Source organism: Pan paniscus, chromosome 3, assembly GCF_029289425.2.
Source record: "Pan paniscus chromosome 3, NHGRI_mPanPan1-v2.0_pri, whole genome shotgun sequence".
Lineage (NCBI taxonomy): Eukaryota > Metazoa > Chordata > Mammalia > Primates > Hominidae > Pan > Pan paniscus.
In genome coordinates, this window is record NC_073252.2 from 42261643 (window position 1) to 42277796 (window position 16154).

A 16154-nucleotide genomic window follows, 5' to 3' on the forward strand; every position below is an offset into this window, starting at 1 on the left:
GATTGTATTAATAGAGTTATTAAATTTTTGCCAGTTTGATAGGTGTGAAATAGTATCTTGTTCTAATTTTATTTCTTGGAGCATTGAGGTTAATAAACATTGAAGTTCATTGGCCAGTGGGATTTCCTCTACATTGCTCCCTGATTTTTCATGTTTTAAGTTCATTTGTATTACACTTATAGATTTGAAAGGTCTTTATTTTATTGTATTATATTATTATTTTTTGAGACAGAGTGTCGCTCTGTCACCCAGGCTGGAGTGCAGCGGCGCGATCTTGGCTCACTGCAACCTCCGCCTCCCAGGTTCAAGCAATTATCTACCTCAGCCTCCTAAGTAGCTGGGATTACAGGTGTCTGTGACCACACCCGGTTAATTTTTCTATTTTTAGTAGAGATGGGGTTTCACCATCTTGGCCAGGCTGGTCTTGAACTCCTGGAAAGGTCTTTATTTTTAATATCGTGGATGCTAATTCTTACTTGTATATATGCAATTTTTTTTCTAGTTTATAACTTCCTTTTCTTTTTGTTGTTAGACAAAATATTTAATATGATTTTTAATTTTAATGTGAGATTTGTAATCTTTTCCTCTGTGCTTTTTATTCTTTTGCATGCAAAATCCTTCCATATCCCATTACCATAAAAATATTCTCTTCTCATCTAGTAGTTTTGTGGTTTGTTTTTTACCCTTATGTCTTTTATCCACTTCGAATTATTTTAATGGTCTGACATAGGGATTCAATTTTTTTTCTTAAGGGAAAATATTCTAACACTATTTATTGACTATATTATTTCCCCAGTAATTTTGTAGTGCTACCTCTGTGTAGTATTATACTCAGTTTTCTTGATCCGAATTGTTTTGGAAATAGGTAATCCATTGCCTGTGGCTTAAAGTTTTAAAAATGTTCATTAAACTTAATGGTGTTTGTTATAGGTTTGTTTTTTTTTAAGGAGTCATAAGTGTACCACTATGGTTTTTAAAAAATTTATTTTCCTGTTTTCATTTTCTTTATAGGAAATTCAAGAAGTGAAAACTCCTGAAGAACTAGAGACCTTTATGCTTAAACATGGAGAAAATATTATTGATACTTTAGGAGCTGAAGTAGATAGACTTGAGAAGGAACTGAAAGTAAGATGTATTCATAAAAATAACATAATGATAATGGCAGCTATTTTTTTGAGTACTTACTCTACAGCAGACACTAAGTGCATCCATCACATGCATGCTTTAACCCACTCATAACTCCACAGTGTGTAGGTATTTATAAGCAAGAAAATGACTGGGTTAGATAAGTTGAATAATTTACCCAAGGAAATAGGGAAATTGTGATTTGAACCAGATTCTTTACTTTTAAACACTATTTTATGCAGTCTGCTTAGTTTCTAAAATAGTCAAAGGGGGTTTTTTTGTTTGTTAATAAATAAGCATTTTGAAAGTTCCTAGAAAAAGATGAAAAGGAAACTTTAGACTCTGGTCAAAAGTTAGAAAAAATAGAATGTATATTTTGCTTTTAGCCCATTTGAAATTATTTTCTGTTTTTGTTTGTTTCTATTCAGTTGGATGTTATTGTAATTTATTGATTACGTTACTGAAATATTACCTGATCCTGATCAGGTTGTCTTTTAAAATGTCTCAGTGTTCTCAAATTGCCATTTATTGGCATTTGAATTCTGTTTGCAATGAATAAAAACTTGTAAATGATCTTTAATGTATATAATTTGTTGAAGGCAGTGCTTTTCTTCAGTTGATATTGACCATTCTTTAATTTTGTAAAAAATTGAAGAAAAAAACTTCCATCTCTACTGTTCAAGTTTTCCTTTGAGAATCTGGATATCTGATTAGATTAATACAAGTACTTCAAATAAGATTTTGTTAATATTATAGTTCATGAGCTTTATCTGACATAATTTTTGAATTTTCTAGATGATATTTTGGTCTTAAGACTCTTTCATTCTTAAAAATTATTGCAGACCCCAAAGAGATTTTATTTATTTGAGTTATAATTATTGATATTTACCAAATCATGCATGAAAGTAGATAAATTTTAAAATATTTATCATTTACTTTTAAAAACATACACCTATTTAATATAAATAATTTTTTTTTTAACTAAGATAGAGTCTCACTCTGTTGCCTAGGCTGGAGTGCAGTGGCACGATCTGGGCTCACTGTAACCTCCGTCTCCTGGGTTCAAGCAATTCTCCTGCCTCAGCCTCCTGAGTAGCTGGGACTACAGGTGCCTGCCACCATGCCCGGCTAATTTTTGTATTTTTAGCAGAGATGAGGTTTCACCCTGTTGGCCAGGCTGGTCTCGAACTCCTGACCTCAAGTGATCTGCCTGCCTTGGCCTCCCAAAGTGCTGGAAAGTGCTGGGATTACAGGATTGAGCCACCCCACCCAGTCACATTTTTTTTTTTTTTAATTGAGACGGAGTCTCGCACTGTCACCCGTGCTGGAGTGCAGTGGCGCGATCTCAGCTCACCGCAGCCTCCGCCTTCCAGGTTCAAGGGATTCTCCTGCCTCCGCCTCCCAAGTAGCTGGGATAACAGGCACCCACCACCACGCCTGGCTAATTTTTGTTTTGTTTTGTATTTTTAGTAGAGACAGGGTTTCACTATGTTGGCCAGGCTGGTCTTGAACTCCTGACCTTGTGATTTGCCCACCTCAGCCTCCCAAAGTGCTGGGATTACAAGCGTGAGCCACCGCGCCAAGCCCACATTTTTATATAAATAGTTGTATTTTCCAGAATGAAAAAACGTAGTTAGAAGAGTGATATTTCACATTTTTGCAAAAGTCTCTTATGCCTGGCTTAGTAGAAGACAGCTACATTCCCATATCTGCTTCTGCCTTCAGTTGTAGTGATTTGATTGCTTGGCCAAAGAATATGAAGGAAAGAGAGAACTGTTTCTATAGCCTTTTGAGATAATTGTGATATTCTCTTTTGGTGTTATAACAGCTGGTAGAAACCAAATCAATGAATGAACTTTTCATATGCTACTTGTGAAGGTAGGGGGCACAGTCTACAAGACTGTCCTTCCTTCTAATACCAACTGTGATTTCAGGAGGTTCCCTAGAGCACCTTCAGATTTAATAACTCGCTAGGACTCTTAGAACTCACCGAATCATGTTATACCCATCATGGTTTGGTTTATTACAGGGAAAGGATACTGCTTGAAATCAGCCAACAGAAGAAGTGCACAGGGCAGGGTCCAGGAAAGTTCCAAACATGAAGCTTCAGTTGTCTTTTCTCTGTAATGTATAGTATTACTCTCCTGGCAATGAAGTGTGACAGTAGCATGACGTGTTGCCAACCGGGAAGCTCATCTGAGACTTGATGACCAGAGATTTTATTGAGGCTCCATAGTTGACTGCCTAAGTAGCTGACCTTTTGACTCTAGCCCTTCTAGAGGTAGAGCAGATACTGTGTGGCCAAAGGCCCCCATCATATATCACATTCTAAAGTTAATGCCCCCAGGTAAACAAAGACACTCTTAGGCAGGACATGTCAAGGGCCTAGAAATTCCTTCCCGGTTATGGAGAACAAAAGCCAAACCTCCCTTTGGGTAAGAGTAATTCTCTACTATACACTGTTATATTAAAATCTGTTGGTCTATTTTTATACTCTGAATGAATCTTTTACCCATGCATGATTCTATAACATTATGAATTAGTATTTTGGAAAATACTGTTCACAGAAGTACATAGATCTTTCAGATATTGATACATTTCTAAATATGGGTACACTCTCAGGCTGATGGGGTGGATGTTTTTCAACTTAAATTTCCACTTAAAAGCTTGCATTTTATCATTAGCAACAAATACTGTTGTTTTCCTTGAAATAAGACTCATTTTGTTCATTTTTTAGGAGATGCCTGCCAAATACCCAAATTTGAATAAACCGAGTTTGTTAATCTTTCAAATAAAAATGTACTCTAGATTAAAAAGCAGTTTATTCAGCTCACAACTTAAGCAATCAAAGAAGTACTTTTACGTACTTTCCATTTTGTCACACACAGTATTTTTAAAAGTGAACTCAAGGGTTTAGGTTTAATAAAATGGATACATTTGCTATTTCATGAAAGACTTTTTAAAATGAAACTGGCTTTTTTTTTATGTCAAGTGTGGGACAGTAGAGACAATGACTACTGGTATTGTTTGATGCCATTTGTGTTGAATTGTGCAAAGGTGCAAGCAGTTTTACCCACCATTGTTTTTATGCCATCAGGAAATGTCAGCATAGTAAAAAAAGCAAAGAATGTCTTACAGTTACTATGAAAATAGTTGTGACCTTAGAGTCCCCCTAAAAAGGTCTCAGGACCCCAGCAGTCCTTGAACCGCACTTTGCAAACAACTAATCTATATAAAATGTGAGACAATGGTTATTTTTGTGCAAGGTAGCACAAGATTGAATAAACTTTGCTCTTTATTCTATTTGTTTTTATTTTGCTGGCAAGGAAAATAATGGACTAAATATTTGCTTTACATTTTAGTAGATACAAGAAATCAGAAGCCAGATTTAAGAATAATCAACAAATTGGTCCTTGTCACCTACATTTACTCTTACAACAATCAGACCTTATTGTTTTTGTTTAGCTAACTTTGTACTTTAACTAGAGGCTATTAAATCATTAATAATGTTTTTGAATTATGTAAGTCTTTCAAACCAGGAAGGTAAGTATAATCCATACATTCAGGTGGAAACATCTTTGGCTAAGATAATAAAGCACGGCCGGGCACGCGCAGTTGCTCACGCCTGTAATCCCAGCACTTTGGGAGGCCGAGGCGGGTGGATCACGAGGTCAGGAGATCGAGACCATCCTGGCTAAAATGGCGAAACCCCGTCTCTACTAAAAATACAAAATATTAGCCGGGCGTGGTGACAGGCACCTGTAGTCTCAGCTACTCCGGAGGCTGAGGCAGGAGAATGGCATGAACCCAGGAGGCGGAGCTTGCAGTGAGCTGAGTTCGAGCCACTGCACTCCAGCCTGGGCGACAAACCGAGACTCCGTCTCAAAAAAATAAAATAAAATAAAATAAAGATAATAAAGCATAATTAATCTTAAGTCAAAGGACATGTTCATAGTTGAGGTGCCAAACCAAAAGGGAATGCATGAATGTAATTGTTTTTCTTAGTCATGAAAATAAGCTGATTTTCTTTTGAAAACTAAAACTTTGTTCACTGGCATATTCCTTCATTTTTAGTATCTCAGTTTAAATTGTAATTATTATTGGATTATTTTGGGAGGTCACACTCATTTATATAATTCTGTACCAGTGGAGTCATCTCTGTTGAGTAATGCCATTGAGTGTTGAAATAGATTATATTTTTGGCTTAAAATTCCAGAACTTGTGGCTGGGCGCAATGGCTCACGCCTGTCATCCCAGCACTTTGGGAGGCCAAGGCGGGTGGATCACCTGAGGTCAGGAGTTCAAGACCAGCCTGACAAATATGGTGAAACCCCATCTCTACTAAAAATAGAAAAATTAGCTGGGTATGGTGGCGGGCCCTTCTAGTCCCAGCTACTTAGGAGGCTGAGACAGGAGAATTGCTTGAACCCGGGAGGTGGAGGTTGCAGTGAGCCGAGATTGTGCCACTGCACTTCAGCCTGGGCGACAGAGCAAGACTCCATCTCAAAAAAAAAAAAATTCTAGAACTTTTGTATAGTTATTTGTAAAGGTGTTAAAAATAATAGAGACTAATTCATAGATTCCCATATTACAAGATAGGAACTACAAATTAATATAAAATATATCTTGTTATTATTTTGAAGTTCTTTGACCTATTAAACATTTTTTTGTCTTATCTCTGTATTTCAGAGTATAGATAAACCTTTCTCCTATCCCTCCATTAAGTTTTTTGTTTATGATGATTAATGGAAATTAGTTCATTGGGAGGCTGCTGTAGCATTCATAAATTCCTTATAAATAATGTCTGAATTAAATGCTCTGTTCTTTACTTTGCCTTTGTTTCTCCAGTTTCTCTTAAAGCATTGTTTTTAATGAATCTGCAGCATTGTAAAATAAATTATGTAATTTGGGCTTTAACTCTCTGCAAGTATTGGGATAAAATCCTCATGGTGTGTAAAATAGCCTAATCGGTATTGAGCAATGCAAGGAATATAGATTTTAAAGTATTTGTTGAATAAGTGGGTGAAAAGTTTAAATTGGATACCAATTATTGATTTTCAGTTCTGTTCAATAAATATTAGTTTCTACTATATACATATCTTGTTAAGCAGTAAACATTGAATTTTAAGGATATTAATCTTATTTATTCATTCAGCATATATTGTGTGCTTTGTATTGTGCACATATACTTTTACAGATTTGATTAGTTTACTCTGAAAACTTGATTTTAAAAAGCAGAGCAAATTTTTTAGATAAAGCTTTTATTAGTACACATTTGTTTATATCATGCTTTTTAGACAGAATAATGTCAAACTTTTAATGAACAGGTAAATTTTTCAAGTCATATTAGGATAGGTAAGGGTTGATTGGAGTAGGAAGATACAATTTAGTTTCATTTCTGTTTGGATAATTTTTTTTTAATTCTATATTGAGTTTAAGGAGTTCTAGAGACAGGGAATAGTTTTAAATAAGGAAAAAGTTGGGAACAAAAGTGTGCCCTCCTTGTTAAAAGGTCCCTGGTCATTCCCACATTAGGATCTAAGAGGAAAGTAGCCCCAGGCACACCTGAGCAACACTAGTTATAAGAAAAATCCCTGTGTGCACTCAGTAGAGTGTTCTTGCTGGAGCAAAACTCCAATATTCTGCCAGATTTTGTTTTTATAACTGGATGCCTTTAATACGAGTAATATGCACATGGTCCTAGGATATTTTTAAGCTAGGAATCCTAACTGAATCATTTACAGGAACTTTTCTCCCCTTTTTATTTTTGCAATTTTTATCAATAATGCACAAAGTTTATAAAGTCAAATAGAACTGAAAAGATTATAACAGAAATAACTATCACTGCCTCACCTGCCTCAGTACTTATATTTTAAGAGATAACCATTTTTAATAATTTTAGTATGTCTCTGTTTATTGCCATATTTCTGCATAAAAGTCTTATACTACTTCTCTTGATTTAACAGTATTTCCTCTACGATAGGTGTAGATTTAGTTCTTTTATACACTACTTTCTGTCCTCCCTTCTCACAGTATTAATGTATTACATTTTATTATATTTGTAATTCCCCTCAAGTTGATTTAGGTGCCCTTCCTTTATTTTATTTTATTTTATTTTTTATTTTTTTATTTTTTTGAGATGGAGTCCCGCTCTGTCGCCAGGCTGGAGTGCAGTGGCACAATCCCGGCTCACTGCAACCTCTGCCTCCCGGGTTCAAGCGATTCTCCTGCCTCAGCCTCCCGAGTAGCTGGGATTACAGGCGTGCGCCACTATGCCCAACTAATTTTTGTACTTTTTAATAGAGACGGGGTTTCATCATGTTGGCCAGGATGGTCTTGATCTCTTGACCTTGTGATCCGCCCGCCTCGGCCTCCCAAAGTGCTGGGATTACAGGCGTGAGCCACCACGCCCGGCCAGGTGCCCTTCCTTTGTGCACTCACAGGAAAAAGAAACCCAAAATCTTTACTTTGCTCTGTGGTAGCCGAGTGTTGTAATTGCCTACTTAATTTACCTATATCACCTCACTACCAAACCTAAGTCCACTGAAGGCAAATACTGTTTGTTCCCAGCTCATTGTCATATACACTTCAATGCCTGGCACAGAGGAGGCATGTAATAGCAGACAGTATTGGTTGTTATTGAATTGAAGTTCCTTAAGCTAGCATATAAGATTTTTAACAACCTGATTTCTGCCTGTCTTTCCAGCCTCATTACCAACCCTACCCTTTTTGCAGCTTCTGTGCTAGCTATACCATAGTGCCAGTGCACACTTTGCAGGCTGTCTGACTTTGCTGATGTTGTGTTTTCTGTCTAGACACTCTTCATTATCTACCTGGAAGGCTCATCATATGCAGACCTAGCTTAGATATTATATCCTCAGTGAAATTTTCTAGATCTCATGAGCAAAATGGCTGTCTCATTTTTGCTCCCAGTGTTATTATTTAGTACAATGTAATAGGAGCTTGGGATCTGGAATCAGGCCTGGAGTCAGGCCTGGAATCAATCCTGGCTCCATCACTTACTAGCAGTGTGACTTCAGACAGGTTAGTCAGTTTCTTCATACTTCAGTTTTCCCTGATGTATGTATAAGATGGAAATAGTAATTAGGTTATGAGGCTTTTAAAACACACATACATGTGCACATGTAACACAGTACTTGATACATGAGTGAGTAAGCAATAAATGTTAACTTTTTATTATTAGCTCTAATACTTTAAGTTGTAGATGATTACTGCTATGCTTGTCTCCCTAGCTAAACTGAGTCACTCAGGGTCAGGAACAGAGTCTTATTTAATAATCATAGCTCTGTTTTCTAGCACAGGGCCCGGCCCAAGAATATATGGATTGTTGCTAAAGTATATAAAATGAGTGGTTGTCAATTTACTCTTTTTGATTATTATTGTTTTGCAGTGATTTTCTTTTCACCACACAAAAATGTGTATTTCCAGTGCTTTGCAATGCTTGGCATGTACTAGATCCTTAATGCACTTTTGTATTAACAAACACATGAACAAACTTAGGAATGTGAGACTACTTATTGTACTGTTTATAGTATGTCTATTTACCTATTGATCTTATTTTTTTTTCTTATGCAACTATTTCTCTCATTAGTATGCTATAGTGAAATAGTTTGCAAATGTTTTCATTGGCTCTAATGACCAAAAGGAATAAAAAGAAACAAGATTTTATTTTGCTACAAATAATGTGGTGGTGATTTTTCTTTCCAGAAACGAAATCCTGAAGTTCGACATGTAGATTTGGAGATACTGTGAGTTTGATGGAATGAATCACCTGGGTGGGGACCTTGGAAACAAGTTTGTCCATCCACTCTACAAAGTTTCCTCCTCTCCTACACTGAAGGACTCAGTGCCATGCAGAAGCCTTTTTTTTAAGATGAAGGAAATATTTTATGTAAAGAGCAACTCAGCAGGACACAGAACTAAAACTACTACTTACATCTAAGAGACACACTACAAGTTGAATCAATTTGAAAATCATGTTTTTATGCTTCCATAGGGAACATTTTGGTTATTTAAATTGTTCATAATGTCCCATATTTCACCTGTTCAGTGTATACTGTACTTTGCAGTCATCTTTCCTTTTTTCACATTGGTAAAAATAAGTGGCATCCATAGGATCATGATTTTTAATTTGTTGCCTCTGAAGATTTCACTCCATCAAGATCTGCCAATCTTCAATATTCTGGCTAAATCTTGGTATGTGGTTTTTAAACAGTCACTCCGTTTCAAAGTCTGTCTGTCCTTATAGAATGTGGAAATTATTTCTCCATACCTTGTGATTTTGACCTGAGTGCTAAGAGAATCACTCTCCTTACCTAGTTATCTACAAATGTTCATTCCAGGAATGTTTAGCTACTGAATTGAATGAAGACATCTCAGTACACTCTTTTAGGTCATAGTAGTTGCCATTTTGTAAAATTTCTTTTTTCTTCTTTGCTTTTTTCCCCTTATTTGGTTTAATTTTTCTAATGTTAGGAGATATAGTCCTAGATATTTCCATGGGCCAGTGTGATGACTTTTTTTTAAATGAGGTTCAGTACCATAATGTTTATTTACTGGGAGATAATGCATTTATAAGCATTTTAAAATTCTGTAAAATGGGTTAGAAATATTTATAATTTTACAGGCAGGACAGCATTTGAGTTTTATTTAAAAGGCGGCACTACTTATGTAAATCTGAGCTGTGGGATAATTCTTGCTTTAAGAGACAGAATCTCTCACTGAAACTCATGGTCATGATTTTGTATAATATAGTTCATACTGTGTCTGTGAGTTTCTTCCAGTTACAAATGGGCATTTAGCATAGTTATATTGACTATAACATGTAAGTAAATAGCTTTCTACTGACCCTAAGTTATCAAGGTGGAAAAAAAACATGCAATTCAGTAATTGAAAATGTGGTGAAAAGCTGCAGCTGTCATCATCAAAACAACTCATAACATACTTTAAAATGTTCAGTTAGCAGTGAGCATTGTTCATATAAGAATGGCGGCTGGGTGATCTCTTTGCTGAATTAATGAGTTGTTAACATGTGGACCCAACTGCCTGTGTGAGATCTGTGTCTTAAAACTTACTGAAATGGAAATTTATGAATTTTTGCAAATTGTAATGCTGGAAACAAAAATAAATCCTTGGTTAAAGGGTTTGTAATGGTGATTTTTGATCCAGAAATCTCATTTACTGGAAAATTGTGAGACTTTACGTTGGTTTATTTTTCTTTCTTTTTTTTTTTTTACTATTACAGAGTATTTTGCATGCTGTACATTTTAAGTGAAATAACATTCCAGTTTTATTTTTAAGATAGAAAATTGTTATATATATATATAATTTGATACTCTATTCTTACAGTTTCAAATTCCTTACCCCTTCTTTACAAAAAAAAACTTTGTTTTTTTACCTGTTATGATTCATTCTATACTTTTTTCTTCTTCCTTCCCCTTTCCCACTTGCCATTTATTACTTCATGTCATTGCCATATGAGAAAGTACCAAATTATATCCAGTTTCTTCCTAGTGATATTACTCTGAAAAATTTCACAAAGCCAGACAAGAATAATTACTCATTTTTTTTCCCAAGACGACCCTCAAAGTTAATGTGCAGCAGGTATTCCAAATGGTAATTTTTTTTTTTAGGATTCTCTAAAAAAAACAATTTCTGATATTTCTTTTTAAATCTGATTTTGGTTGAGGTCATACCATTCTTAAATAATAATTGAAGGTTTATGTTGCCATCTTTTCTAATTCTGTTTTGCACTGATAAACTTACATAAAGTTTGTTTATGTAAAATAAGACATAAAGGAGTACAACATATCAAGGAATTTGAGTATTTATGTGGAATCAGGAAATTTTTCTAGAGTCACTGAATTTTCAAATCAGAGAATTTGGGCTGGATGTGGTGGCTTATGCCTTTAATCCCAGCACTTTGGGAGGCCGAGGCAGGAGGATTACTTGAGCTCAGGAGGTCAAGACCAGCCTGGGCAACACAGCGAGACCTCATCTCTACTAAAAAAAGTTAGCCGGGTGTGGTGGTGCTCACCTGTGTTAGTCCATTCTCACACTGCTATAAAGAAATACCTGAGACTGAGTAATCAAGAAAAGAGCTTTAATTGGCTCACGGTTCTGCAGACTGAACAGTAAACATAGCAGCTTCTGCTTCTGGGGAGGCCTCGGGAAACTTCATTCATGGCAGAATACGAAGGGGAAGCAGTCATAGCCAGAGGAAGAGCAAGAGGCGGGGGTTGGGGGTAGGTGCCACACTCTTGTAAACAACCAGATCTCATGAGAACTCACTATACAGTACCAAGAGGGGAAGGTGCTAAAGTATTAATGAGAACTCCACCCCCGTGATCCAGTCATCTCCCACCAGGCCCTACCTCCAACATGGGATTACAATTCGACATGAGATTTGGTGGGACAAAGATCCAAAGCATATCAGCATCTGTAATCACAGCTACTTGGGAGGCCAAGGTGGGAGGATCACTTGAGCCCCAGAGGTCGAGGCTGCAGTGAGCTATGATCATGCCACTCCAGCCTGAATGACAGAGTGAGATCCTGTCTCAAAAAGAGAATTTGGGTCTCTTTCTCCAAAAATAAGGCTATATTTAGTTTTTCAGTTTTCTTGTTATTTTACCAAATTAATGTTTCTTACTTTGTTTGTATCTACTTTAGCATATAGCATTTGAGTATTAAAGCATGTAAATCATTTTTAAGGAAAATATTCTCTGCAGGAGAATAATTGCAAAAATATTACTGGACAGAGGAGGGGCAGTCAAGGGTCTATGATTGATTCCTTCTTGCCCAAAACTAAAATCTAGGATTTATCAAAGGTGAGGTATACAGTGGTCCCTGACTTATAATGGTTGCACTTAAGAATTTTTATGATGGGTTTATTGGCACATAACCCCATAATAAGTAAAAAGCATCTGTACCTACTTTTAGCTTTGGCTGAGAATGGATCTCTAATTCACTGTAAGTAGCAGTCCCCAAACTATATAAGGTGGCACAGTTTTCATCATGGCAGTGGGAGGATGAGGGGTGGAGTTTTTTTTTTTTTTTTTTTTTTTTTTTTTTGAGACAGAGTTTCGTTCTTGTTGCCCAGGCTGGAGTGCACTGGCACAATTGCAGCTCACCGCAACCTTCGCCTCCCGATTCAAGTGATTCTCCTGCCTCCTGAGTAGCTGGGATTACAGGCATGCGCCACCACACCCGGCTAATTTTGTATTTCTGGTTTAGACAAGGTTTCTCCTTGTTGGTCAGGCTGGTCTTGAACTCCCGACCTCAGGTGATCCGCCCTCCTCGGCTTCCCAAAGTGCTGGGATTACAGGTGTGAGCCACTGCTCCGGTGATCTGTTTTTAAGTGGATTATCCTGGGGGCCTATAGTATCCAACTCCAAAGAGGTAAGTTCCTGAACATACACTAAAGAACCTGTGAGATCAGATCAGATGGAAAAATTTTCAAATTTTTTCAAAAGCAAAGGTAATTCCTGCATACATCCTCCCACACACACACACATACTGCAAAGTGAATAACAAAATGTCGTAAGGCTTGAGTTTTTGGTATATGGCTTTCAGTGTTACCTTATCTCATAATTTAGGTAATGATTTTTGCTAAAATGATACCATCTAAAGAGTGCCTAAGTTTTAAATCTCGTAACTTTTTGAGGAAGAATGCTGGGAACTACAGAAAACTGCATAGGCATTTAGAATTTGTATTATCTTCTTAGACTGCATTTGTCAAGCTTTGGCAGCATTTCTTTTAAATGTGATGAACCCCAATTTGCCAAACTGTCAGAAGTCAGTGAAGCAAAGAATCGAAGGTAAAATGTTGATTCAAAGATTGTCTCCCCTAAATCCTTCATTTCTGTCTCTGAAATGGAACTTTGGAAGCCATTTATATAGATTAGTCTGACAGCCTTTATATTTGCATGTAAGTTTACTTGCATCCTTAGACTTGGCTTTATGCAAAAAGAAAATTTTATTTGTGATATTGTATTTCATCTGTCTGATTTCCCTGGCACATTAAGATGGTCCTGGTCCCTCAGGATACTTTTTCCCTTAATAAATGTCATATGTAAATAAAGGCAACTCATTTATTAGTTTGGGATTTTTTTCCCTTGAGAAATAAATGTTTGTTGAACATAAATTCTTCTTTACCTCATGTGCTAAGAACTAAACTACATAATCTGATATATTTTTTATGCCTATGTTTTTGAACAGAATTTGTTACTCATTCAGTGTGCCTGTTAGTGTTTGTTTTTTTTTTTTTTTTTTTTTTGAGACGGAGTCTCGATCTGTCGCCCAGGCTGGAGATCCGCTCACTGCAAGCTCCGCCTCCCAGGTTCACGCCATTCTCCTGCCTCAGCCTCCCGAGTAGCTGGGACTACAGGCTCCCGCCACCACGCCCGGCTAATTTTTTGTGTTTTTAGTAGACACGGGGTTTCACCATGTTAGCCAGGATGGTCTCGATCTCCTGACCTCGTGATCCACCTGCCTCTGCCTCCCAAAGTGTTGGGATTACAGGCGTGAGCCACCGTGCCCGGCTGCCTGTTAGTTTTTAAGATTTCTTTTTGGTCGTACAAAACCTAACTATAATAACTCTTAATCATTTTATAATCGGTTTCACTTTAAAGAGAACTATTAATTTTTTGGCTTTATAAAACCAAACTATAATAATTTTATAATCGGTTTCAGTTTAAAAAGAACTATTAATATACTGTTTATTAACATTAACTATTATTAATATGTTTGGTAAAACAAAATCTGGAAAGTTATATTCCTTAGTGATATATATTTTCAGTACATTTTGACATAACTAGATTATTTAACATTTTAATTAGGCTATTTTGTTTCAGATGTGTCTACAAGAGTATGTTTAGAGAAAAAAATACAAAACATGGAAACATCAAAACCCTCAACCTAAGGCCAGCCTGCACTGTGATCTAAATTGAACTCTATACTAATCCTGTAGGAATTCCAACTGTATTTTCTTTTTCATGAGAAACTAAACCAAAGTAATTTGGTATTTTGAGAGGGTAAAATTCCCTCCCAAAATTCAAAACCTATTGAAAGTAGAACCACTACGATTTATGATTTGCACAGGAAAATAAAGAACTGTATGTGTCATTAGGGCCCAAAATAAAACCCTTTTAAAAGGTTTTTAAACGGCCGGGCGCGCTGGCTCACACCTGTAATCCCAGCACTTTGGGAAGCCGAGGTGGGCGGATCACGAGGTCAGTAGATCGAGACCATCGTGGCTAACACGGTGAAACCCCGTCTCCACTAAAAATACAAAAAATTAGCAGGGCGTGGTGGCGGGCACCTGTAGTCCCAGCTACTGGGGAGGCTGAGGCAGGAGAATGGCAAGAACCGGGGAGGCAGAGCTTGCAGTGAGCCGAGATTGTGCCACTCAACTCCAGCCTGGGAGACAGCGAGACTCTGTCTCCAAAAAAAAAAAAAACAACAACAAAAAAAGGTTTTTAAATAGACTAAAATATATACTTGTTAGTATTATAGTAGCTATTAACAGAATATTTTGAGGTCTGTTTGCCAGGTACTGTTTTACATGTACACTTTTTTGTTGTTGTTGTTTTTGAGACGGAGTCTCGCTCTGTCGCCCAGGCTGGGGTGCAGTGGCGCGATCTCAGCTCAGTGCAAGCTCCGCCTCCCGGGTTCATGCCATTCTCCTGCCTCAGCCTCCCAAGTACCTAGGACTACAGGCGCCCGCCACCATGCCCGGCTGATTTTTTTTGTATTTTTAGTAGAGACGGGGTTTCACCGTGTTAGCCAGGATGGTCTCGATCTCCTGACCTCGTGATCTGCCAGCCTCCGCCTCCCAAAGTGCTGGGATTACAGGCATGAGCCACCATGCCTGTACATGCCTACATGTACACATTTAATCCCCACAAAGAGCCAGTGAAATGTGGTCTGTAATTCACAGTTTTGCAGATGAGGAAACAGATACAGTAGGTAATATTAGTGTCTGAGACTACTCATCCAATAAAAGGCAGAGTCAGGATTTGAACTCTCAAGGAAGCATTCTGCTAAACAGAAAAGCCCAAGAGAAGTAACACTGTATAAAAAGTAGAAAGGAAATATTCATTATATTGTTATACAGTAACCTAATTTATATTCAGTAGTCAGAACAATTAGCTAAATCTAACTCAGAATGCTTGGGACAGGGGGATGACGGGTGGGGTAGGGTGTGGATCAATGAGTTGTTTTTTTTTGGGGGGGGGCGGTGTTTGGGTTTTTTTGGTTTGTTTGTTTTCTTTTGAGATGGAGTCTCACTCTGTTGCCAGGCTGAAGTGCAGTGGCACGATCTCGGCTGACTGCAACCTCCGCCTCCTGGGTTCAAGCCATTCTCCTGCCTCAGCCTCCCGAGTAGCTGCGACTACAGGTGTGTGCCACCACACCCAGCTAATTTTTGTATTTTTAGTAGAAACAGCGTTTCACCATGTTGGCCAGGATGATCTCGATCTCTTGACTTCATGATCCACCCCCTCGGCCTCCCAAAGTGTTGGGATTATAGGCGTGAGCCACCGTGCCCGGCCCTCATTAAGGTTTTTATGGACGCTGAGGTCTTGTCTGTTAGGTTAGGCTATTTTTTATTTATTTATTTATTTATTTATTTATTTATTTTTTGAGATGGAGTCTGGCTCTGTCTTCCAGGCTGGATTGCAATGGTGCGATCTTGGCTCACTGCAACCTTTGCCTCCCAGGTTCAAGTGATTCTCTTGCCTCAGCCCCCCAAGTAGCTGAGACTACAGGCACCTGCCATCTTGACCAGGTAATTTTTGTATTTTTGGTAGAGATGGGGTTTCACCTTATTGGCCAGGCTGGTCACGAACTCCTGACCTTGTGATCTGTCCACCTCGGCCTCCCAAAGTGCTGGGATTACAGGCGTGAGCCAACAAGCCGGCCTATTTTTTAAATGATATTTATTTTTAACTATTACTACCACTGGATAAACATATCCAGAACATAATATTTTGTTCAAATGTCAGTCACTG

At 37.5% G+C, this 16154-nt stretch overlaps 1 protein-coding gene across 2 annotated transcripts in view; it reads left to right on the plus strand.

Annotated features, from left to right (window-relative positions):
* Positions 1-10302, plus strand: part of SLC30A9 (solute carrier family 30 member 9) — a 99827-nt gene extending 89525 nt beyond the window's left edge. Inside the window, exons 17-18 of one of the 2 annotated variants that reach the window (XM_003832225.5) lie at positions 1012-1125; positions 8854-10302. In XM_003832225.5, coding sequence (XP_003832273.1) covers positions 1012-1125; positions 8854-8898 — 159 coding nt within the window. In that variant the 3' untranslated portion in view covers positions 8899-10302. Of the gene's footprint in view, positions 1-1011; positions 1710-8853 lie in introns of those variants that run through there. The other variant, XM_063603759.1, reaches the window with a different exon arrangement.
* Positions 10303-16154: the final 5852 nt, after the last annotated feature.